This window comes from Tyto alba, unplaced genomic scaffold (genome assembly GCF_018691265.1).
Source record: "Tyto alba isolate M040663 unplaced genomic scaffold, T.alba_DEE_v4.0 Super-Scaffold_10, whole genome shotgun sequence".
NCBI classification, from domain to species: domain Eukaryota; kingdom Metazoa; phylum Chordata; class Aves; order Strigiformes; family Tytonidae; genus Tyto; species Tyto alba.
The window spans coordinates 20,880,105-20,903,435 of NW_024881262.1; the positions used below are offsets into that span (position 1 = coordinate 20,880,105).

Here is a 23,331-nt window from a genome sequence, read left to right on the forward strand (position 1 = left end):
TTTCCCTTCCACTCTGATGAGCACTTGGGAGGTAGACTGAACTATAGGTTGTATTTCTGTATATTGCTCTTGAAGAAACATAATTAGACCTCCTTCCTTCTGTTGAAAGAACAAAAGTAGATGTAACAATATCTGTCAAGTCATTTATAAAGTGAAATAAGACTTGAGTTGATAGAGCGCTTGTTTAGGCAGTTAATAGGAAGAATCAATGAAGGAAAAAATGCATTATGTCATCTTCCTAAAAGAAAGCCTTCTTAATTTAAAAAAAAAAAAAAAAAAGAAAAAAGCCCATAAGTCTCTTTGGGACATAGGAGAATGGCTGTTAACAAAACTCAGATTGCTTGTGAAGGACTATGCCTACAGTCAGCTGGAAGGACAGCCTTGTGTTCCTGAGAGACAGCCTCACTGAAGTCTAGTCCAGCTTGTCCACCAAGGATGGATGGTTTGCGCTCTCATCACTCTGACAGAAGTCTGTCTAACCTGTCCTTACTGACGCCAGTGGTGGAGGCTCCACTGCTTGCTCCAGGCAACCTCTGAGCACTTTGCTCCCCTGCCACCTAGACCTAGACTTTCTTACTGAATTTTAAACCTATGACTATTTTCTTATCTACTGCAGACAAGGAACAAATTGTTTCCTTCCTCTGAAGGCTGACATGGGAGAAGCTTCTTACAAGCATTCAAAAAGGACATAACCATCCCCTCTTCCATTGCTTAATCACCTGGTATCTCTTACAGAAGATATTCAGCATTTTCCAGACACAGCACTTATCGTGCCTGTCTGGAATTACAGTGCCCAAAGATCAGGCATGACACAGTAATGCTGAAAGAATAGTCCTGCACAATTTCATTCATTTTGCAGGCTGTTTTCAGAATAGCATGCCACCATTGAACCATGCTCAACCTGTGAGCTCCTCTGACCATTTTTTCCCCCCTCCATAAAAACACTACCAAGTTTATTGTTTTCCATTCTGCAGTTGAGTATTTATTACATCTGCTTGTTCAATAGGTATCTGCACCTACTGAACAGAAGGCAACTTCCAACTGTACCTTCAGCTTGACAAGACTATTTGATTCCTGTTCTTATCTTCCAGCCTACCTGCAGCTGCTCCTAAATTCATCTCACTGGCAGCGTGCCTCTCACACTAACATTTCCAGCTAGTAACTTCCACAAGGCTATGAAACCTATTCTGGAAAGCCTCTCTATTCATTGCTTTCCATCTAAAGGTGTTCTTCATGGCACTTGAAGTTGCAGGCCATTCAACTGCATATATTCCTTTCTTAGCAGATGCCTTCAGAGTTGACATCCATGATTCACAGAATCATAGAGTAGTTTGGGTTGGAAGGGATCTTTAAAGGTCATCCAGTCCAACCCCCAAACCTACCAGCTCATATGCTTTGGAGCTTTTGCTAGTTGCTACTAAAAAGGCAAGACTGTCTGATCATTTCCACACAGTGGTCTCATGGTATCAGGATTATATTTCATCCCTTTTCCTCCAATATAATTCGGAGAAACCCAAGGAGGTCTACTTTCCACCATGGTCTTTGGACTTTTGAGCAAACACCTATACAGACATCCCTGACACGGAGGGTAACACCTTTGTCTTTATTTTCTTGCACATGCTTGATGGAAAGTTGTGTCTCTCACGGCCATCCCAGTTGCCCAAGTAGCTCCTCAGACGTCCAGTTCTTATGTTGGTAATTACTGATGTGTGTCAACAGCAGTTTCCTGCCAAGGAAGCTGCACAACACCAGCATAAGTAGGGCTGCATGCATCTCCTCCTTGATGAGCACTGTGAAGGCAGCTCACCACCTTCATCCTCTCATCCCTGCTTTGCCAGTCAGAGGCTCGGCAGGTTGGACACGGCTGTTTCAGGTACCCCGACAAAAATGGTGGGTGAGCTTCCCATGCACTTTGGCATCCTCTTACATTCCAGGAAGAACTGGCTGATTTGTGCAATAAGGAAAGAACAGGGCAAGAGAGAGGCAGGAGTGGGACGGGCAGAAGAAAAAGGCTTCCTTCCTCCCTGTTTTACAGTGGAAGAACAGGTTTGTTTAATTGCAGTTTAATTTACAAGAATTAGATTGCAATTTTGTGAGGTGCACCACAGAGCCTACGCCTGAAAGTGTCTGAGGAAGTAATTTTAAGGGTTAGGTAACTGCAATGTCTGTGAACAGAGGGAGGAAAAAACTGTGAGTTAAGAGGCAGAGAACGTGAATTACAGACAATTCAGAAGGATGAGGACTCCAGCTTCAAAACAGAGATCAAATTCCTCGAACTCCACTGTAATTCATACCGCCAAAGGTTGAGTGTTATTATAAGTGGTTTTGGATAGAAGAAGGATGCATCACACAACAACAGTTTTCAAGCCACACAGTGTTAGGTGGCCACCATTCCCACACACCAGCTCCCTGTGAGCACCACCACCTCTTATTTTTGACTTCCTGACAAAATACGTGAGTCAGAGCGTTACTAGGACCTGCATGGCTGCTAGATACGCAGGCTGCTCTCCAGAGATCTGGAGGAGGAGGAGTGGGAAGCCCCTTTTCCCCCAGCACACCAGGTTTGAGGAACTCCCAGCTGATGGGAGTTAACCCAAAAGAAGCATGCAGGAATGGCCAAATAACCATGAAGAACCAGGACTTCACGGTTATGTTTCTTTGGAGAGCAAAAACTTTGTTCTAAACTTAAGACTTGGTTTTAGAATTTAACTATAGCCTGGAAATTTGGCAACATAGATTAGTCACTTATTTCTACCCAGCAGCATCACGATTCCAGTCAGCTTGCTTTTGTAGAAAGATCAGTTCCACGGCAGAGGTCTATATTCCAAGAGGCACAGAGCAACAAGGCTTCTGGAAGGTAAGTGGGTAGAGTAACACCATTCCATTTTCAGACAACTAAATTATTTTTTTTAACTGGTTATAATCAGGCACTGCTACAGGGAGGAATGACTGTTTCTCCAGCAGATAATTCGAGGATTCAACTCAAATAGCAGTTTTCTAAGGTAGTGCCAAATAAGGGTTTGGGTTAAGTATCATCACAAATATCTAACTCCCCGTTTACAGCGGTCTCTGCCTTCCAGGAGCACAATTACCTGGAAGGGACATGGTGTTCAAATTGCAGCCGTGACTGCAGAGGGGCATGTTGGTGGACACCTCAGCAGCCAGCCAGCCCCTGGGGACAAGAGCCATAGATAAGATGTTCTCAATTCACTTGCTGCCTCATTATTAGTTGCAATTAGTGCAGGCCATGCCAATGTCAGCTCTGTTTCCGATGGGGAAACACAGAAGGAGACCAACACATAATCCAATCTGCTCTGAGGATCTCTTCTGCTGCTTCAGGGCCAGGATGTCCTACCGCGCCGAACAAGCGACTCTGGCTGAAGCATCCTTGGCACCCCCGCAGCCCCCACGTGCCCCCAGTGCTCGGCACAGCGCTGCTGGCCCCATTTTGCAGGTGCAAGGTTTAATGCTTCAGCCTGTGCCAGGTCACCTCACAGGTACAGGTGACACTGGCATCACAGCCATCCGGCCGTACATATTCCCTTCTCCTCCCCAGACCCCTCTTACAGTCTCTTGCTTATTCTGTCCTCCTCTTCATGCCATACATACTGGTCTATGGGCCTTGTATTTGTCAGGGAGCAGGCTCCTCACTGCCAACGCTTCTGAGCCCTTCCCCATGCAAACATTCAGTCTTTGCTCTCTTGTGGCAGGCCTGAGGAGTCCAACGCTACCTTCTCCTGCAAAATAAAGTACCACAACCCTCTCCCTTTGCAGAGAGAAATGGCAATGGGGAACACTGAAGGCAATACACCTAATTAAATTGTTTAGCATAAGTAAGCAGTTATAATTACATCAAGTCGAGCTAGCTGCAAAGGGAATAACAACGACCTGTTGTGTTGTTACAAAACAGCCACACAACTTCACACATACCAGAACCCACAGGCTCAGGGAACTCTGTTAGCAGCAGTTTGCAACAGCTAGTTGTCATCAAAAGGAAGGATTAAACATACTTTTTTTTAAAAAAAAAAAAAAGCCAGTAATAAATATTTGCAAATATAATAATAAAATAGTAATAAATTGGCAATGTAACTCTATATTAAAGCATTTATGTAGCTCTGAATCTAGACCAATAGCAGTTTACCTTGAAATAACGTTACAGGTGCTAACTATACTGAACTGATGTGAAGCCCTATAAAGCAGGAACTTGAATAACCATTTTAAATAAAAATCTCATGGTTTAGACAACACTACTTGTACATTCTAGACCTCAGATTTACTTGTCATAGTAGTCAACAGTCACCCTCCATTGCCCACATGACCCATAAATATCCCCTGCAGAGCATGTACATAAGGTAAAGTAACAGAACTGGCTGTCCACAGGAATCTTCCAGGGAGAAACAATTTTCTCTGACTCCTCACCCATTAAACCTACCTCCTTTCTCCAGAGTCCCGAAGGAGAAAAATGACAGCAGATGAGCTTTTATACATCTGGTTGATATCTGAACTAATGGCCTAAGACATTCAGCAGAATTATAAAACAGTAAGTGGCTCACCTCCAAGTACTGGAATTAATCCTAGGATCCTGACAGCTCCTCATTATGAGGTCCAGCAGCCTCCAAAAAGACAACTCAGGCTGTGAGCCGGGAAGCGCCGAGTCACGAAGCACCTAATCATGGGTGTAAGGACCCGGGCTCCCGGCACGGCCCCTCTGTGCCCACCCGCCTCGCCAGCAGCAGCACCCCACAGCCTCGCAGGAAACCTCTTACAATCAGTGAGTGAATTTTCAAACTGTCGTGTTAGCATCAGGCGTTTCTGCAGCAGGATCTGGAAGATGACTACACCTCGGTAACAAACAGCACGTGCCTGGCTCTGCTGCCTGTTGTCCAGAGGAGACACTGGTCGTCTTGCTGAGGAGCAGCAAGCCCAGCACTAACAGATCTACATAGGGTTGCCACACACCACTTGCATCTTGGATGCAACTGTACTGTCATCTTCCAAAGGACCATCAGTCGTAGGGCTGGCCAAAACCATCCGATGAAGCTGGCTCGTTCATACAGACTGACAACGTCCCTTACCAGCTGCTTTCCATGGGAGCCTTAAAAGAGAAATCAGACACATGCAAGAGAGGCAAGTTCCCCCAGCAGCCACACCGAGGAGGGGAGAGCTGAACACGAAGTACCAGAGCAGCAGGAGCGATGCCGAGGAATGTGAGCCTCATGCTCAGAACATCGAAATAAGAAACTGGATCTCATGTTTCTCCAGCTGCAGCCCCAAATGGAGGAACTTCCCAAAGTTCAGCTACACTCTCTAGGAGAACAAAGCACAAGCACTTGAGGCAGAAATGCCTTGCTGCCAGCTCTCCGAATGGTGCTCATGGGCTTTTTGCCTCACTTGCTGAGCCTACTGTCAACTTACTGCCGCATGGAAAGGGAAACAACATGAAACTAAGTAAGACTAATAAGATTTAAAGAAGAAAAGCAAGACTCAGAGGCTAATGCAAAAATCTATTGCAGGGGAACACCACAGAAGAGAGACCTTAACTCAAGCTCTAGAGCAAGTCTACTTCAAATTACCAGACATCTCATCACAGCAAAAGCAGTGCTGTCATCTATGTCCTGCCAGTAATCAACTACATTTTGGAGGACTACAATATATCCAAGACACATGTGCAGTTTTTACCTACCTTTTCCGTTTCTGTTACTATCACCTTGCTGTTATCCTGGTTATTAGCCTCCTCACCTAAAGCACAAGCAAAAACTTTACAGTCACTAAACATGACGAGGCAGTTTGCAAACACTGCACCAGTCTGGAGCAGTTCTGACAGTTAAGGTATAACTACAGAGTAAATATGAACTGTACTCTTCCAAAGGCAGAAAGATAGATCTCAAGAGGTGATAAACCATCTGGGAAAAGTAAGAGTGGAAAAAAACAAACAAATCTCTACAGAGAACTTTGAATAAGAAATTTTTTTTGCTCTGTTCTCCTTAATTCAGGATACCAATTTCAGGAGCAAACGTCCATCAGGAAGTTGGAGATAAGCAGAGCTCCACTCTTTAAATGTATGGAACATTTATTTGGCCACTCACTAAAACACCGGAGAAGTCTCTAGAAAGTTTGTCAGTATTTTTAAGTGTGCAACTTGAGGACTTCATACAGAGCATCAGGAAAAGATATCTTTCAAGCAGTTTCAGAAATAAATTTCCTGCAAATCAAACTAATATTAGAAAGGAATGCAGAAAACAAGGAAGTATTAGCTAGAGACAGGGCATTTGCAAGAAATTACAAGACACAAGAAGTGTCTTGTCTTCTGTAGTAATAAAACCTGACAGTTCCTTCACTAAAAACCCATGGGTTCAATATTGAATCCAAGCCAGGTCATAAATCTGGCTAGTGTGTTAGACTAGCACCATTTTGTATCATCCTCAGATACCTGAGTTTTCATTTGAGGTATTAAAAAGTATTTCTAACTGATCTGGTAACCAAGGGAACATCAAGAACATGGGCTGGGAAACTGATTCAATATTTAAGAAACACATGCAGAACTCGCTGTCACATCTAAGCATTTCATTCCTTGTCTCGTTGTCTTAGACAGCTTGTGTGGGGCAGATGGGACTGAATTACAAAAATTCAGAAATACATCCACTCGTCGTGCTGCTGACCACTGTAACGAGGTCTTGCTGACTTCTTTTATTAAAAAGCCCCACATTTAATTTGCAGGTTATACATAAAAGACAACACTGATGCATCACGAGCAGCACTGCTGGCAGCAAACGCGTGCAGGTAATTAGAGGCTGCCTCCTCCCAGATGAAGAGCTGTTCTGTCTCATTACCCTCCTGAGGGATCCCCCGAACAGTATGGCATTCATCCCCACGAGATGTATCCATCCCCTCCCAAAACACCACCAGCTGCTAGCCCTCAGCTCCCTTGCCCCAGAGTCCCTCATCCAGCCCACCTCAGATGCAAGGGCCTGAGAGCTGGCGCAGGACAGAGGGGGGGACGTCCTGGAGAGATGGGGCTGTGGCAGCCCCAGCATCTGGCCAACTGCTCAAATCTTCTTCACTCAAGCATCCAATATACTGTTTTCGCAGGTATAACCTACTGATTGTCTGAGAACTTATGTAGGAGAACCTGAAAACCGTCAAGACTACTGCACTGTGGCAGTAAAGGCAAAGTAATATGAAAGTTACTACCTTATAGAAACCTTCTGTCCTGATAATCTGGAGTTTGAAACAGGAAGGGATGCTCCAGCTGAGCACAGAGCCACCCAAGGTCACCAGGAGTAAGATGCAGGGGCAGTACTTGAGCACCTTCCTGCAAATACCTTTAGCTATGAGCGAGAAAACACCACCGTCCATAGAGAGTTTATGGGCTAGGACTCCACTATATGTATTAGAGACGTAAACCCACTTCTGTGCAGATACATCAGGGCATCACCAGTCCATTTAGTAACAGAGCAGTGAGTACGGGTTTTGGCATAAGGAAGATCCAAATCCATTTTTTGCATCTCCTGGCAGGTTGCAGAAGACCCTCTTTGTAAAAATGGATTTTCACAGGAGCAGAAAGAGTCTGTCTTCATAATTCTAGCACTTCATCAATGCTCAAGCCATTACTCCTATTTGCATTTTCTTTGGGTTTCAACTCAACTTTCACATGTTTCAGAAGCGAGCGCCCTAATTATGTGAAAACAAACCGTTACGCTTCTATCTCCATGTCTCATGGAGTCTCACCCAGGACATGTTCACCCTTTGCATAAAGGTAGTTGTGACTTACTTTGCAAACGTAAAACAATTGCTCCAGGTGAAGTGAAGGGCTCCATTCACGGATCATTAACTTGGACAAGATTTTGGTATCAACACTGCTACATTCAAAAGCAAGTAGTGAAAATAAAACTTGTTCAGTGAATTATCTGCATAATATAGCAAAAATAGAGTTTACTGTAGTTCAGAAGTGAACTGACTGAAAAACTACCCTAAATTTCCTAATCTTCTAAGTGAAAAAGAGCCAAGCAGTGGCTGATGAAGAATTTTAGATGCTTGGAATGGGAATCCAAGCACTAGATGCAGAACAGGGAAGGGTGAAACAGAGCAAAGGGGAGGAGCGGGTGAGCTGCGGCGTTCACGGCCGGCCTGTGTTTATTTTGCAGGTGGAGCGTGGAAGACCATTATCACACCGCCTTTCCAAAAGGCACCACCAAGTGATCTGCCAAGGAATTCCAGTCCTTGCAGCCAGAGGAAAGCAGGTCATCCAGCCTGCACACAGCGGTTGCATCACACGCTTCCCCGCTCCCTTCCCCAGGCGCGAGTGGGTGACAGACCGTGCCACGAAACGCCGCCACCCGCGTGGACGGCGGGACGCGCGCGGAGCTCAGCCCTCCGCCCCGCTCCGTGCAGAGCCCTGGGGTCCCCCCACGGGCCGAGACCCGACCCCTCCCCCCCCCCCCCCACGGCACGAGACGGCGGCCGCAGCCGCGCGGCAGCGCAGCGCCACGGCACGTGCGCCGCGGGTGGAGCGCGACCCGCGGCAACGGCAACCGCCCGCCCAGCCGGTCCCCGCGAGAAAACCGGCATCCGCGGGGCCGAGCTCCGCGGGCAGGGCCACGCTCACACCGGCTGCGGGGGTGAGGGTGGGGGGGAAGCGGAGAGCCGCAGGAACGCCTCCCCGGCGGGGAGCGGGGCTGCGGCACCGCACAGCGCTCGCTCCCCGCACCGGCGCCCCAGCGCAGCCCGGCCCCTCCACGCCGCCTCCCAGTTCCCCGCCCGGGCAGGCGGCGGGATGCGGGGGGACCCCCTGGGGAACCCCGACGCGCATGGCCGCGGGGAGGGAGCGGGGGGGGGGGGGGGGTAGCGGCACTGCTGAGTCACGGCCGGGCCCGGCCGCCCCCTCCCGCGGCACTCACCTGTGGGCCGCGGCCGCTCCGCACCCCGTTGGGGGGCCCGCGGCCGGAGGCTGCCGGGCGGCGCAGCGCGCCCGCGCCGTTGCAGGCCCCCTCCGCGGGGTCGCCGCCGCCCTCCTCGCCGGCGGGGAAGAGCCCGCAGCAGCGCTGGAAGCGCGCCACGGGCTGGGAGCTGCGCAGAGTGCCCAGCAAGCGGGCCATGCTGCCGGCAGCCTCCGCGCTCCGCCGCGCAACCTCCGCGCCCCGGCAGCCGCGGGGCCGCAGGCAGGTGAGCCCCGCCCCGCCCCGCCAGCCCCGCCCACCGCCCCGCCCCGCCAGGTGAGCCCCGCCCGTCGCCCCGCCAGGTGAGCCCCGCCCACACAGGTGCGGTGCCCCGCCCGGGAGCGCCCCCTGCCGGCCGGGCCGTGCGCTCCCCCCCGGCTGCGGGAGCCCCTGAGGAGTCGGGATCGGGATCGCGATCGGGATCGGGATCAGGGGGCGGCGACCCCCCACCCAGCAGCAGTAGGAAATTCAGGAGGTTCCCCTTTTTTTTTGTCATTTTTTGCTACCGTGACTCCCCTGGTAAAAGAAAATTACCATAATTAATCTGCCTTGAAGTAAACACAGCCTGCTTTCTTAACCTAAAGATAAAACGCCTGGAACCTCACCAAGATCCTCGGGATTTCCCTGGGGAACACATAAGCCTGAGTGCCCCGGGGAGGACCCTCCTCCCCGCCCCGCACGGGCTCACACCGCCGCCACGCTGATGGAAGGGCTCGTCTCGGGGGTAAAATGTACCCTGGGCTGGCGCCAGTCTCATTTTGTCCCATCTTGAGCCAGCTTCTCTGTTTTCTCTGGAATATTTACGCAAATATATTGCATACATACACATGTACACATATGCATATAAGCATAATGTCTCCAAGTATTTCCTCCCTTAAATACAGCTGTGGAATTTCCCACAGAAAGAGGGGAGTTATCGCTTGGAAGACACCCCTCAAACTCTGGGGCTGCAAAACTTGCCATGGATGATACTTGCTGATTCCTGCTCTTGAAACATTAAGGACCCTAGTTTTGTTGGTGCATTTGGTTTGGTATTTTGGTGGTTTTTTTTAGAACAACCCATTTCTATCCCCAGAAATGTATTTTGTACACAGATTGCAAAATCAACTTTGGCTCAGTGTAGCTCATTGCAAATGTGTTACTTTTTTTCCCTCTCAAATACCCCAAATTACCCAGGATTGCATCAAGTCTTCTCTTTCTAGAGCCTTTGAAAACCAAAGCCATGCTCCTTCTCTTTTTGGGAAGCCCGCCTGTCCCTGTGCTGTTGCCTGGGCCGGCTGGGGGAGGTGCTGACACGGCCTCTGTCCAGACGCCAGGGCAGACTCCGTAGATCTCATCTCGTTATTTTGTGTGATTCACTTTCCTTTATCTTCTCAGAATGTAATCTTCTATCCTTCGAGCTCTGCCCAGCCACAGCTCCGGCTGATGTCACGTTTCAAGCGCTTTCCTCATCGCTTGCGCGCACATGCGCTCCTGCGTGGCCGAGGTGACCGGGCTGCAGCTCGCTCGCTGGCAGAACCAGCTCACGCGGGCTGGGGAGGGAGGCTGCCTGCTCCCGCTCAGTTGTGTGTTTATATTGTTTACTTGCAGGAATTATTCATTGTTTGCTTCTGGTTTTGTTTGTTAATGGCTGTATAATTTATCAGGTGCACTCATAAGGATCTGGGAAGCTTTTCTGTTCTTTTTCTGTTTCTCAGAAATGTGAAACATCCACAAGTATGGAATAACAATTAAAAATTGCATTCATATTGCTTAATTTCTTCTACGTAGACTGACCTCAGTAGAGCTGGATGGGTTTGATCTGTAGTTCCTTCATGGCTATTTTCAGTGGATAACAGAAAGACTCCTCAAAATAATTTCATTCTTATTTTATCCACCTATATGACGATGCGTACAAGAGTTTTTAACATGTTAATTTGATGAGTAAAGTTACAGCCCTGCTGGTGCGGCTGGGAGTTTTGCTGCTGATGCCAGTGAGATAGGATCTCATCTAGAGATGCGGCGTAAAGCAAGAAAGCAGGAGCAAAAGTGCATGGCCAGGGCCAGCACACAGTGGCTATTTTAAAACATCTCTTTGTTAACCACAAGTCAATATTTATCTGATCTGCCTACACACTTGTGTCTGCCCATTGTCATTATAATACTTCCCAAGTATTAAAATAGAAGAAATAATTTGTAGCCAGTTTCCACCTAATTCTTCTTCAGGCAAACACTTGGGTTAGTGGGAGTGTGCCTTGGTGAAGATGTCAGCATCCAGCTGATAAGAATTCAGGATGACTGAGATTTTTTTTCCAAACTTACTCCGAACCTAATAGAGCCCAAAAAATAAAATAAAATAAAATAAAATTAAATTAAAAGGGGGGGCAATTTCTACCTGTTGTTAATTTTAATTTGCCTCGTCCGTGTCTTTGAGCACTCCAGCTCTTGGTTTGCCTTTTTTCACTAAGGCTTCCAAGAAAGCCAAAGAGGATATGAGGGGAATCTACTTTTAAGAATTTACCATTTTCTTGACATTACCTTAATTTAGCTGTGACTTTAGATTGCGTTAGATGATTATTTTAGCAAATACATTAATGCACAACTGCATGCAGCTTTACCCCCATATTTCCTTATGCTAGCTTGAGTAGCAAAGCATTAGATAAAGCCAGGCTTGAGACCCTGCTCTATGGAATGGGGAACACCAGACTAAGCAAGATCTTACAGAAGAATCAGCACCAGATCCAAACCCCTGGGGAATGGGAGAAAAAGCAAGGCCAGAGTTGCAGTGTCATTGAAAAAAAAGATGCAAACTGGGTTTAAAGTGTGCCACATCTGCTAGAACTTTAAGCATCCCTTAAGTCAAGGCTGCAGTGGCCCTTTGTCTCTGCAAAATAACGCTGCGTGTGGAAAGGATGCTGCCTGTCATTTCTAGCTTAGAAATGAGCTGACCCTAATTAGGTTGGAAGTGTGGGGGCATTTTACAAAGGTGCTTGGAGGCCCAGGGGTCCAAATATCCAGCAAAAGGGATTTGTGGGAACACCTGAAAAGGCAAAATGCCCAACACTCATTGAATCAACATGAGCAGTTATAAGTGGTACATAAGCTGATGACAAAAATCTGTGACCCCTTTTCTGCTAAGGAAAGAGAAGGGATCTGTGAAAGTTATGATCCTAATACAGACTGATTTCTGTAACGAAAGAAACATTTCAGGTTCGGTTTAAGACACAAAGAAAAATCACTGATGGCTTTGGGACATTTTCTTAGGAAGATAATGATCTATCTAATCAATCTGCCTCTACCACCTCCCCTCAACCAATTTTTGAATCATCTGGCAAATTCAAATCACATTCATCATAGGAGCAAAACTTTCCCCAGTCTTGCACTCCTGCAGTTTTAGGGAGAAACAGCAGTGGAATAGCAGACAGAGACACAGTTTGGGCTGCCTGATGGCCACTCAGGATACGCTTATTTCTGGGTGTGCTGCTGGCAATTCCACCTCTTGCCTGTCCAGCACTCAACAGATATGGGCACAGCTGCAGGATATGGCAGCGTTTTTTGGGGGGGAAAATGGAAATAGAAATACTTCCAGGGTTGACTAGAGGATCGTAGGAAGGACCATAGCACATCAGTGCGAGGTGTCCTGGACACAAAGAGGATGGAGGGTTTGAGGAGAGAACCGAGAGCAGAAGACTGACCATTGCAGTGGAAAGTGTCTAGTAACATGGAACAAAAATCTATAGGAAGCTTGTTTTATCATTTGCTTTGCTCATGGAACAGATGGTTTATTCTTGCTCAAAGCAAGGGTATGAATCGTTTCTCTTCTATTCCTCTTGTAGAACAATGCTCTAATTGCCTTTTCTGGAGACCTACCTCACATTAATTCTGATGGCCAAGAAAAATAATCAGCATTTGGCTTCTTGAAAGATCTGCTTTAGAAAAAAAAAACTAAATGAAACAAAAAATTCAAGAACTCTCCCACACTTTGTGTGGCCCATACAGATTTTCTGACATTTAGAACAGGCAGTTTTCTGTAAAACCAGTGGAAGCAACACCACTGTAAAGGACTAGATGAGTAGCATTCTGTGAGTGTTTCAAAGCAGCTGGTTATAAACTGTCCATCTGAAAAAAAAAAAAAAAAATTAAAGCTTTAACTGGTGAAAGTACCAAAATATCTCCCTAATAGCTGGCCAACATTCAGCTATGATTTCATAAGGGAAGAAAATCACCTCTGGGCTGAGGATAAGTGTGAAAGATGAGAATACAAAGGCTAACTTTTGAGAAAGCTGAAAATAGTGCCTTGTGCTGAAAGCATTTCCTTAACAACAACGTGTGTCACTGTCGTGACGGTGGATCATTTTGCCTCCAGCATCAACAAAGCTAAGAGCGAAGCACAAATTCCACGACTGGGGGTGGATAACGATGCTATGAGAACACAGCTCAGTTTTTGGATGCCAGCGTGAGTTTGCAACCCTGACAGCCAGGCAAGTCTTGTTTTGACTTGTAAGCTGAAGGAATGGGTCTGGAGGAGCAAACACGAGCACAGCTTTTGCCATCGTTTTACAGACAGCAACCATTTCACTGCGGAAGATCGAACTTAAGACTTACTTCAGCTGATAGCCCTATGAGGCAGTGGTGGGTTAATACTTACGCACACAAATGTCCGAACTGCAGTTTTCCAAACTAAAAACCACTGAGAGGACAGGAATACAGACAAACTGAAGTCTCCGCTGAAACCGCCATAGAGTAGGCACAGAGCCACTGCATTATGAGATGTCTCTGGTACCAGGAGAAAGGACTTACTAGTATCTTTATTACCTGGAGAGGTGATGAAGATTTGGCAGAGTAGAGCTACAAACACCAGCACGCTGTGGCCTGGGACCACAGAGCCTGGTGGGGGGATGTGGGCTGTACCGGAGGGAGCAGTGGGACTCGGCTGACAGTTGTGCTGAGATGCCTCTTCTTCACCGTTTGAAGATGCTTATGGCTAGATGCAGAAATCCTTTGGCCATGCAGTGAAGACAGAAATCCCAACAACTCATCAGTATCATGGCAGAGTGTATTTAAACAGGTTTTGAACAAATTTTCTTTCCCAGCTTCATCCCATACATTGTCATTATTCTCAGTCATTTTCTCAAGGTACTTAGAGCCCAACTCTTATTTTCATCTTCCTTCACCATTTTTTGGCAATTTGCGTTTTTCACTGTTTGTATTGCAAAAGAAACCATTAAAAATGGTATGTTTTAATGTCAGAAGTTCCAAGTACTCATAAAATTCTTGCATTTTCATTTTATTTAGTTGTCACGTTACTGAACACATTATTTTGGATCTAAGACTTTTATACTGAATGTCAGACCCAACCACCCACTAACCTCACAGGGAACAAAATGGAGCTTTCTCAGCTTAGCTGGAAGAACAGAAGATTTTGAAGTACGGTGAAGAGATGGCAAAGTTCTGTAGAAGGTGCCTTTATAAACCAATTCATGAGAGACTGTGGTTTTCACAGCACTTGAATCTTTTGCTTTTAATTTAATGCATATTAAAGTTTATATAGAATTCATTTTGAAGAAGTGTTCTTAGAAAAAAATTTTTTGCAACATAGGTCAGTAAAGAAAGAATCACAGTTTCACCAGGCTTTGCTCTGCCAAGCAGTAGGAATGGTCTTACGTCTGCAACACAAAGCAAAAAAAAAAAAAAAAAAAAAAAAATTGGATAGGTACAATTCTCATTGAATCTCTCCAGGATTTGATCTCCATTTGAGCCTAACAACATAAAACCAGATTGATTTGGCACAACAGGAGTCCACACAGCTGTAATGGGTTTCCAGCCTGCATGGTCTGTATGCCTTTTCTGACTATAAGAAATGTTTTCTATGCGAAGATCTTCATTAGTTTAACTGAGTAAATAGCAAGATTGGAACATGTTTCTGAATACCTCCACAGCCTTCAACACACTGAACGCATAGCCGATTGTGTTTGCACAGATGGTCTTAAAAATGTAAAGCTCCAGCACACAGTATGTGCTAAATATATCAATCCTTTGGTGTCCAAACTGCTCACCACCTCCCATAACTTTAGGTACAGAAAAAAATGGATTTGCAGACCTATGTTTTTATAATTCTCACATAATTTTATTATAAAATCCTTATTATATATACAGTCATATTTTCAGTTTTAGAGAATGTAAGTACAAAAGCAAAGTGAATTTTAGAACTTGGAAAGATGAAAGCATCTCCAAAAACTGCAAGAAAGAGAATGTGCTGAAGCTGAGGCTGCTGTCTTGGGTAGGAATAATTAACTTTTCTGTTGGCAGTGTAAGTAACCAGACAATGCTGTGTAATTGCTTATGATTTGCATTTCTTGGAATGGTATTGCTAATTTCCAGCGATGATTAGCATGTCATTTAAATAAATATTCTGCACCGTATCACTTGGACACTTCAATTGCAGGCACATCTACTGTGAAATTCCTAGAGGTGTTCTCAACATTTCTGGTTATTTGTAGGCTGTACCATACCTTGGCCATTTCAGCTTTTTGGGAATTAACAGCAGAATGGAAATTAATAATGGTGTGTTTAACCGTCAAACTTAACCCCTAAGAATTTTTAAAATCTTGACTGTCATAAGAGTTGACCTGTCTGATTTTCTTTACAGTACCGTATACTAGCCCACTGGAAAAAAATCTGATTGTCTCAACAGCAGTCTAGGCTTAAAATGGTGAAAACTTCTCTTTCTCTGGGTTGAGTTTTGCCTTGATGTACTTGAAAACATGGAAAGGGTTTCTAGCACTTTTTTTATAGCGGCTCCTGTGCTGCTGTGCAGTGCACCTCTGCTTACCGCAGCCAGTGCCGGGACTGAAGGGATGACACAAAGATGAGGGAATTCAGCAGCCTCTGCAAATCACTCCTTTAAAAGTGTCTGGGAAGGTCTTTGACCAGCTCCTGGGTCGTTACAACCAGCTCCCCTAGAAGTGGTCAGTCTGATAGTCCACCATTGCTGCAGAGACATGAGCACTGCTGGATGGGCACAGCTGATCAAAAACCCTTCCTCTTTGCTTGCTTTATTCTGAGACATCTCCTGGTGTGCTCTCTTGAATAAATCCTCACTCAGTGTGTGAAACAACGGTGTCAACATGACAGTTCCCGAGTAATTATTATGGAATACAGCGTAATACCCTACTTTTTACAATTTCCTTGTCTTTCAAGCAAGCTGTCTTTCTAGGAGGCTTGGTTTTGCTCTGAGCCCGTGTGCGTAGAAGGAAGCCTGACCACAGTGTGGGGTCCTCAGGCAGTCAGTTCCTGAGGGGCAGCTCACACCCAGCAGGTACAAAACTGAGCAAAAACTGTTGGAAAAGAGCTGCTGATTTTAATCACATGCCTTTTCTGGAGGAAAGGTAATTAACACTCACTAGTGCTGGGGAGCAGCGGCTTCTCTTGCCCTGGCAGAGACCACTTCCAAATGCCCTCTGTGCACTGCGCGTTTTTCCATGTCTTCTTCATCCTGTTCAGAGCAGAGGATGGATTTGAAAGGCAGGTACCTCTCCATCCTGAGCCTTGATAGCTTCTCCTTAGTGACACCTTACGCGTATGAAACTTCCTACCATCATTTTTGAAGCATTATGTTTTCTAAATGTCTATCACTGCAGTGTGACAGCATGAGTCACTGCTGTCAAACACTTGTTAGGAACGCAGCAGACTGAGGGTATTTTTCTTTCCTCTGTTTGTTTGCTGTATGGAGCTGGGCACTGCCAGGGCAGGTTAACCTGGCCATCAGGATTGTTCCATCCCTGCAGAGACTCAGTCAACAAAAAGCATCCCGAGAAGGGCAACAGGGACTTTTGCTGGGAGCTTCTGACTTGTTCAATTTTTGTTTTTTTCAGCTAATTTATGAGTTTCTGTTAGGAAGTTAAGAGTCCAGAGGAGGAAGGGTGGGAGTGGAAAACGAACACTGAAATGGACTGAGGCTAGTGCAGCGAGTTCATAGATTTATTTTATCATTGGTTCACAGACTTACTTGTTTGTATGCATGAACTTTGGGTAACTAATGCTTTTTAAACCACCAAAAATATATATACTCAGTCAATTCATTCAACTATTAAGAACTTTGAAATTCTCTACTTCTCATTCTACTGCCACCCACATTACAGATGTCATCCTAAAACCATAAATAGCTCTTGGGTTTTTTGCTTTATTTCTACTATTTACATGACAAACCTTAATGTCATTGATCCTATTTTAAAGACAGCAAAAAATCCCACACCCATATGTCAACGTTTTAACATTGGTTGACTGGCAGTAAACCAAGAAGGATACATATGTACATTTTTTATGGTATAGTAGATAGAAACAATCATTAGGAGGTCTGACAGCGTTTGCCTTGATTCACTAGAAATACCAGCCATCCACTTCAAACACTGGAAGCAACTGTACAGGGAAGTAAGGAAACACCTTTTATATTTTGGGAATTTGCCCTGACTCTAGTAATTAATGCTCAGCTCCTGATGAAGCAAGGGTACTGCTATTCTTACATATGGATAAGTGCAGTTGAGATTACTATTTCTTTCAGGTGTGACCAGCGTATTTCCAGAGCCTCAGGCTGCCCTGCCCTTGCTTTCCGAAGCAGCTTGCAACCCTTGAAAAATGTGACTATCTTCAGATCATGGTAAGGAAGGAAGGAAAAGGGATCCATAAGGAAAACGGAAATACAGGGCTTACAGACCTCTGTGTGGAGACATCACTGAATTCAGATGCAGGCAGACCAAGGAGATGGCTTGCCTGGGTGGCTCCGTCATGCCTCTTCAGAACGGAGACATAATTGTTCCTTCACCTCTAATAACTCATAGTAGGACTGATTTTCTACTATACCTCACTCTCAGAGCAAATACATCTTGAGATGTATTTAAATATCACCAAATGGCAGGCATTTTCAATATTTTTTGCAGGAGAGAAACATGGCCATACTTTCTCATCTCCCTTTAATGCAAACTCTATCAACTGTCTGTACAGCTATTAATAATCCTTATTTTTATTGACTTTAGTGAAAATATTTCCTCTGCATCAAAATGTTGAATATCAGATGTCATCTGAGAGGCGACTGCTCATCCCTGACAGGAGCTGCTGCAGCCTCTGACAAGGAGGGTGCCTGTGACGGCAGCATTTACAGTGCTACAGCCTGACCTGTGGCCCTTGAGCAGATACCGTGCAAGTCCATAAGACCTGAGTCATCCATTGACTGTTTTAGAGAAGACATCTATGCCCACCCTTGTTATCTCTATTTATTTGTGCTCATTTGGGAAATACGCATTCTTTTGAAAGACAATGGCAGCACCTACAAATCTTGTAACTATGGTTGTTGACCATCCACCATGGACCATCCATCTGATTGGCAGCTTTCCTGGCAATGGCTGAAGAGAAAATCATGTTTTAACTCCCTTCCTTAGTGGTGATGAGGTCTCTAGCAGTGCAAGGGTTGAGAAAAGTTGCATTCCTTGGGTGCTTCCTTGCATTAGCATCTACAAATCCAAACCACAACTATAACTCAATGTCCATGCTTCTAGCAGAATTAATATAGAAACTTTGGATGAGCTGCTGAAATCTTATTTGAAGCCTCAGGCAGTCAAAGAGACAAGACTACAGAAATAAATAAAACAAAAATATTTATCTAAATACACTGGGTAAAAATATGTCTCTGAGATTGCGGGATGAGGTTTTTGAGGGCATAAGTGTTTCCAGAGACCTGAAGTGGCACAAAGAAAATTTCTCCCAAATACGGTATTTTTCTCTCTACACAGAAAAACAGTCAGTATAGATTATATCTCCCAAAATGACATATATGATGATATCTAGTACAAATAACGAGTTGCCTCTTCTGCTGTTCATAAAATCATCCAAAGGTCTCATTTAAAGGATCTGCCAAACCAAGCTTGTTTTTCACTGATTTTATAATCTGCGTATGAAAGACATGATCTGGAATGGGACCTCAGCCTGGGTCCCGGTTATATTCCCTCAGGTCTAAAAGTGGAAAAATTATATACCCAGGGCCTGATTCTGTACTCACTAAGGAAGGTGAAACTAGTGCAACTGCAGTGAATCCTGTGGAATTCTTCCAAATTGGCATTCACTAGTGGGAGAACAAATTTAGTCCACATTTCTGTGAGGAACACAATTGTGAACAAAAAAATGGAAATTTAATCCATTTTCAACTATTCTTACTCATAAAACTCAGGAACCGTATACTCCTCAATTAAAGTAATTTAGATTTCAAATTAGGATGAAGGAATCTCTTTCTTGACTCAGCTAGAACTGCATTTTTAGCTAATTGAGGAGTTTTCTCTCCAAATGTAACATCCTGAGTTCTCACCCCCATCAGAAAGAAATCCCAGTTGTTAGTTGGGTTTGTTCCAAAATATTTAATATCTAATCAACCTATTAGAAACAAGCTTCTCATCTTCCTTTCCAGTATTATGAAAATGAGTGGGCCAGCAGAACAGACTATGCAGCAGGCGTATGCCAAGTAACAAATCAGATATCCCTTTCCTTCTAGAGTTGCAGTCACCCTTGGCGGGGCGAGTTTAGAAGTTGGCAGCATCCCTTTTGGCAGTCTCTGTCCCCTTGTAATGCTGGAGATCCGTTCGCTGTGACTGAGTCTCCTGGCTTGTTTGGCAGTCCATTAGACCGCTATTGTATCCCCTCTAAGCTGCCTCTTCCGGAGGTTGTGGAGTCCTGGTCCATTTGGGTTTCCTTTGTAAGGAAGCTTTTCCCAATCCCTGGTCCTTCTCGCTCTTCTCTGAACATTTTCCTTCCTAGAGAAGAGGCACCAGAGGTGCACACAGACGCAGTACGTGATTGAAACAGTGACAAACCCATGTTTTCTCTTTTGGTCTATAACTGCTCCTAATTTACCCCTAACACTTGGTTTGCTTTTCTGACTGATTCCTCTTTTACAAGCAGAGGCTGGGCTCCCCCGGGGTTGCAGAAATCCAGATAGGGAATGCAGAGGCTTCCAAGAGGCGGGGAGAGCAGGGGGTGGCGAGGGTAGCACGCAGCCCTGCCACTCCAGAGGCAACCCAATTTCTGTGTCCCCTTTCAAGCTACCTGAGCTCAGGTGAAGCTCATGGAGCTGCTTCTCCCCTGTGTAGGCGCTTCTTAAGCACAAAGCTGAAATAAATCTACAATAGAAAATAATACTATTTGAAACTAACCTTGAACCCAGAGAAATTGATAGAAACGGTCCCTTAGGCTTCAGCTATATATAGATCAGGTTTTAGGTTCATGTCAAGTGATTTTTAAATTCATTATTACTTGTAAGATGTTAAAGTCTGTCTAAAAAAAAAAAAAAAAAAAAAACAGCAAACCCAAAACTCCCATGTGCTCACTTCAGCTCAAAACAAATAAACAAAACAAATTACAATTTTAATATCTGAATATACACAATAGTACGAATGCAAAAATCCCCAAACCCTTCATCTGTTTCTCATTCTCAGTAAAATTGATTTAAGCACATATACATAATATTGTGGTCTGAGCAACAGTAGTTGTTTCCAAGCTGTCTTAAAAAAATATGTCCCTGTCATTATCAAGGATAAAAACTTGTCCACTTTGAAGCTGATGAAAAAATTCTTACCAGCTTCACTGGATCAGGATTTTACTTCAGAGATAACCATCTCTATTTTAACTTAATGTTACCAATGATATGCTCTAATAAAAGCAGTAACTGAAATGCATACTGTGTATTTTAAACAGAGCTGCCAAAGCAAAAAATAATCTTTTAAAGTAATTCCATAGACAAATAGCTTTTCTTTCTCAGTACAATGCAAGGACAATGTGGGTAGCAGAAAGTAACTGCCGAAAGAGCAAATAGCCATGCTGGTATTGACTAATTACTCTAATCACCTTTATTAGTAACTATTAATTTTGGCTATATTTGCCCACAGAGCTGCTTTAATGTGGCCAGCAGAGTCATAACACTTAGCTAATTTTAAGCCCCAAGGTGCCACATGAGACACAGCAGTCCCACAGCCCAAAATGCCCCGCTCCACCGAGGTCTGCCTCCTTGCCGAGGCTGCTGCAGCAGCATGCTGCACCAAGCCAGCCCAAACAGGCTCTGCCAGCCCCACACTGCCACCTAAATCAGCATCCAGTGTCAAATTCAATTTTCACTATTACTGTGACATGCAGAAAACACAGTGCTGGCCAAAACAAAGGACTTCGCTGAGGTTTTCTCTCTTTTCCTCTTTTTAGCTTAGTCCTCCTTGAAAAAACAGCAGTTAAATCAGTGCAGCTCCTGGATTCTTTTCTCAACTATATCATCAGCAAAGGGTTTGAAGAAGTGCAGTTTGCTCAGTAGAAGGAAATTTTATAAAAATACATTCGTTCCTAAAGCTACAACCAACCTGGAAGACTGCACCAATTTAAATACTGTTTTCTATGAGATTAATTAAAGCCCTGCAAACACCCAGGGCAGATCTGCCCTAACACACAACTCCGTACACGAGCGAGATGCAGGCTCCTTTGGCTGCGCGTTGCCACACTGCACATCCCGAGCAACCCAAGGGGCACACAGCTCTGGGGCCCAAACCATCGATCTCGATACTCCCCTTAGATAGATCAACCATAGGTCTGCACAGGCAATACTGGAGTCACCTCTGCCCAAGTGTAGAGTTAGCCTATATCTGCCATCGGCTTAAATAACATTCCTGAGGTAGCAAGTCTGTGGTGATGCTCCTCGTTGCTGTTAAACCTTGGCCATTTGGGAAGGATATTGCACTAATGGACATACTGTCACAATTTTAAATGGTTTCTCATCTTTTTTCTTAACCAAAGTTCGTAATGCAGTTACCTGTTTGGAACGTGCTGAAAACACAGGATTATGGAAAATAAATGGATGGGAATAACCAGAAATTATTCCCACCAGAAAGTATGTAGTCATCTTCAGCTTTAGGCCCACGTCCCTCACCCTTTTATTATCAATAAACCTGTTGCACAATTTGGCATCAGACTGATGCCAACAAGGGTGTGTCTCTGGTTGGGGCTGCAGGTCAACACTGGGTGAGGAAGAGAAGCTTAAAGCAAAGCGAAGAGAAAGAAGAGAATGAGGAGAGGAGAGGAGAGGAGAGGAGAGGAGAGGAGAGGAGAGGAGAGGAGAGGAGAGGAGAGGAGAGGAGAGGAGAGGAGAGGAGAGGAGAGGAGAGGAGAGGAGAGGAGAGGAGAGGAGAGGAGAGGAGAGGAGAGGAGAGGAGAGGAGAGGAGAGGAGAGGAGAGGAGAGGAGAGGAGAGGAGAGGAGAGGAGAGGAGAGGAGAGGAGAGGAGAGGAGAGGAGAGGAGAGGAGAGGAGAGGAGAGGAGAGGAGAGGAGAGGAGAGGAGAGGACATCTCAGCAGAAGACATGAGTGGTCAGTGAAGGCGCTGTCTGACACATTCCTCATTGACTGAGGCAACTGCAATAGGACTGTATTTAGCAGCTACAACACAATAAAGAGTTTTTCTGGGGGAAAGGGGTGTCAGTATTGTACCTCTCCATCTACCTCTGCATCTTTCCTATTACATATATTAGAGAACAACATAATTAGTATATGGCTGTGACTGACATGGAATTGCTCATAACTGTAATCCTTTTTGTCTCCTTTTTCAGCTTCCTGAAATGGCCTGTAAATATTATTGAAAATTAACATTCTCTTCTGTACTGAATGCAATAGACTGAATGCAAAAGCTTTTACAGTATTTCCAAGACAGAAAAGGTAAAAAAGCACTTTAACTATAAATTATTCAGAAGTACATTATATGAAATAAAATGTTAACGTGAAGAAAGCAAAAGTTGATGTTGCAGCATCCTTCAATAAAATGATAGAGCATAAAAATAACGCACAGCTTTTGGTACCTCTCAAAAATGAGTGGAAGCAGGAAACTTGTCTAAATGAACTTGAGTGGAAGGATAAAAAGCAAGAGTTATCTTTTTCTAAATATTTACCAAATGGGCTCTAGGCTGTTACTTAATGCACTCTAGAAAGTCATACAATAAGCAGGCTTTTTTAAAAGTAACAAGCTCCTGATATTAAAATATTGCCAAAAAGCTTCTGATGTCAACCACAATAGAGCATTAAATCACAAGGACTTACCCAAAGAGCTGTCAGACTTCAATAATTTTTGCATCAGTCCTAAACAAGCTACTTAATTGTTGAAATGTACAGAAAACATAAGCATGAAATGGGGCTTTTAACTTTTTTACTGTGAATGGGCTGTCATCCAATCCATTCCTGTCCTGCACATCCATGAGAGAACTTTCCTCCTACCTGTAAATAAAAAGCAAGATTTCAAATCAAATTTCATTAAACATACCTGTTGTACAGGAACACAGAAATTCTGAAGAATTAAACCAGCTAAACAAGATATTATTGCTGCAGGGATGTATGCCAGCATGTCCTTTG

General features: G+C 44.6%; 1 protein-coding gene across 3 annotated transcripts in view; it reads right to left on the bottom strand.

Annotated features, from left to right (window-relative positions):
* SGPP2 (sphingosine-1-phosphate phosphatase 2) overlaps window positions 1-9,171 on the bottom strand; it is a 47,421-nt gene extending 38,250 nt beyond the window's left edge. For all 3 annotated transcript variants that reach the window (XM_042800712.1, XM_042800718.1, XM_033005511.2), the window contains exon 1: window positions 8,898-9,171. In XM_042800712.1, coding sequence (XP_042656646.1) covers window positions 8,898-9,095 — 198 coding nt within the window. In that variant the 5' untranslated portion in view covers window positions 9,096-9,171. The remainder of the gene's footprint in view (window positions 1-8,897) is intronic.
* Window positions 9,172-23,331: the final 14,160 nt, after the last annotated feature.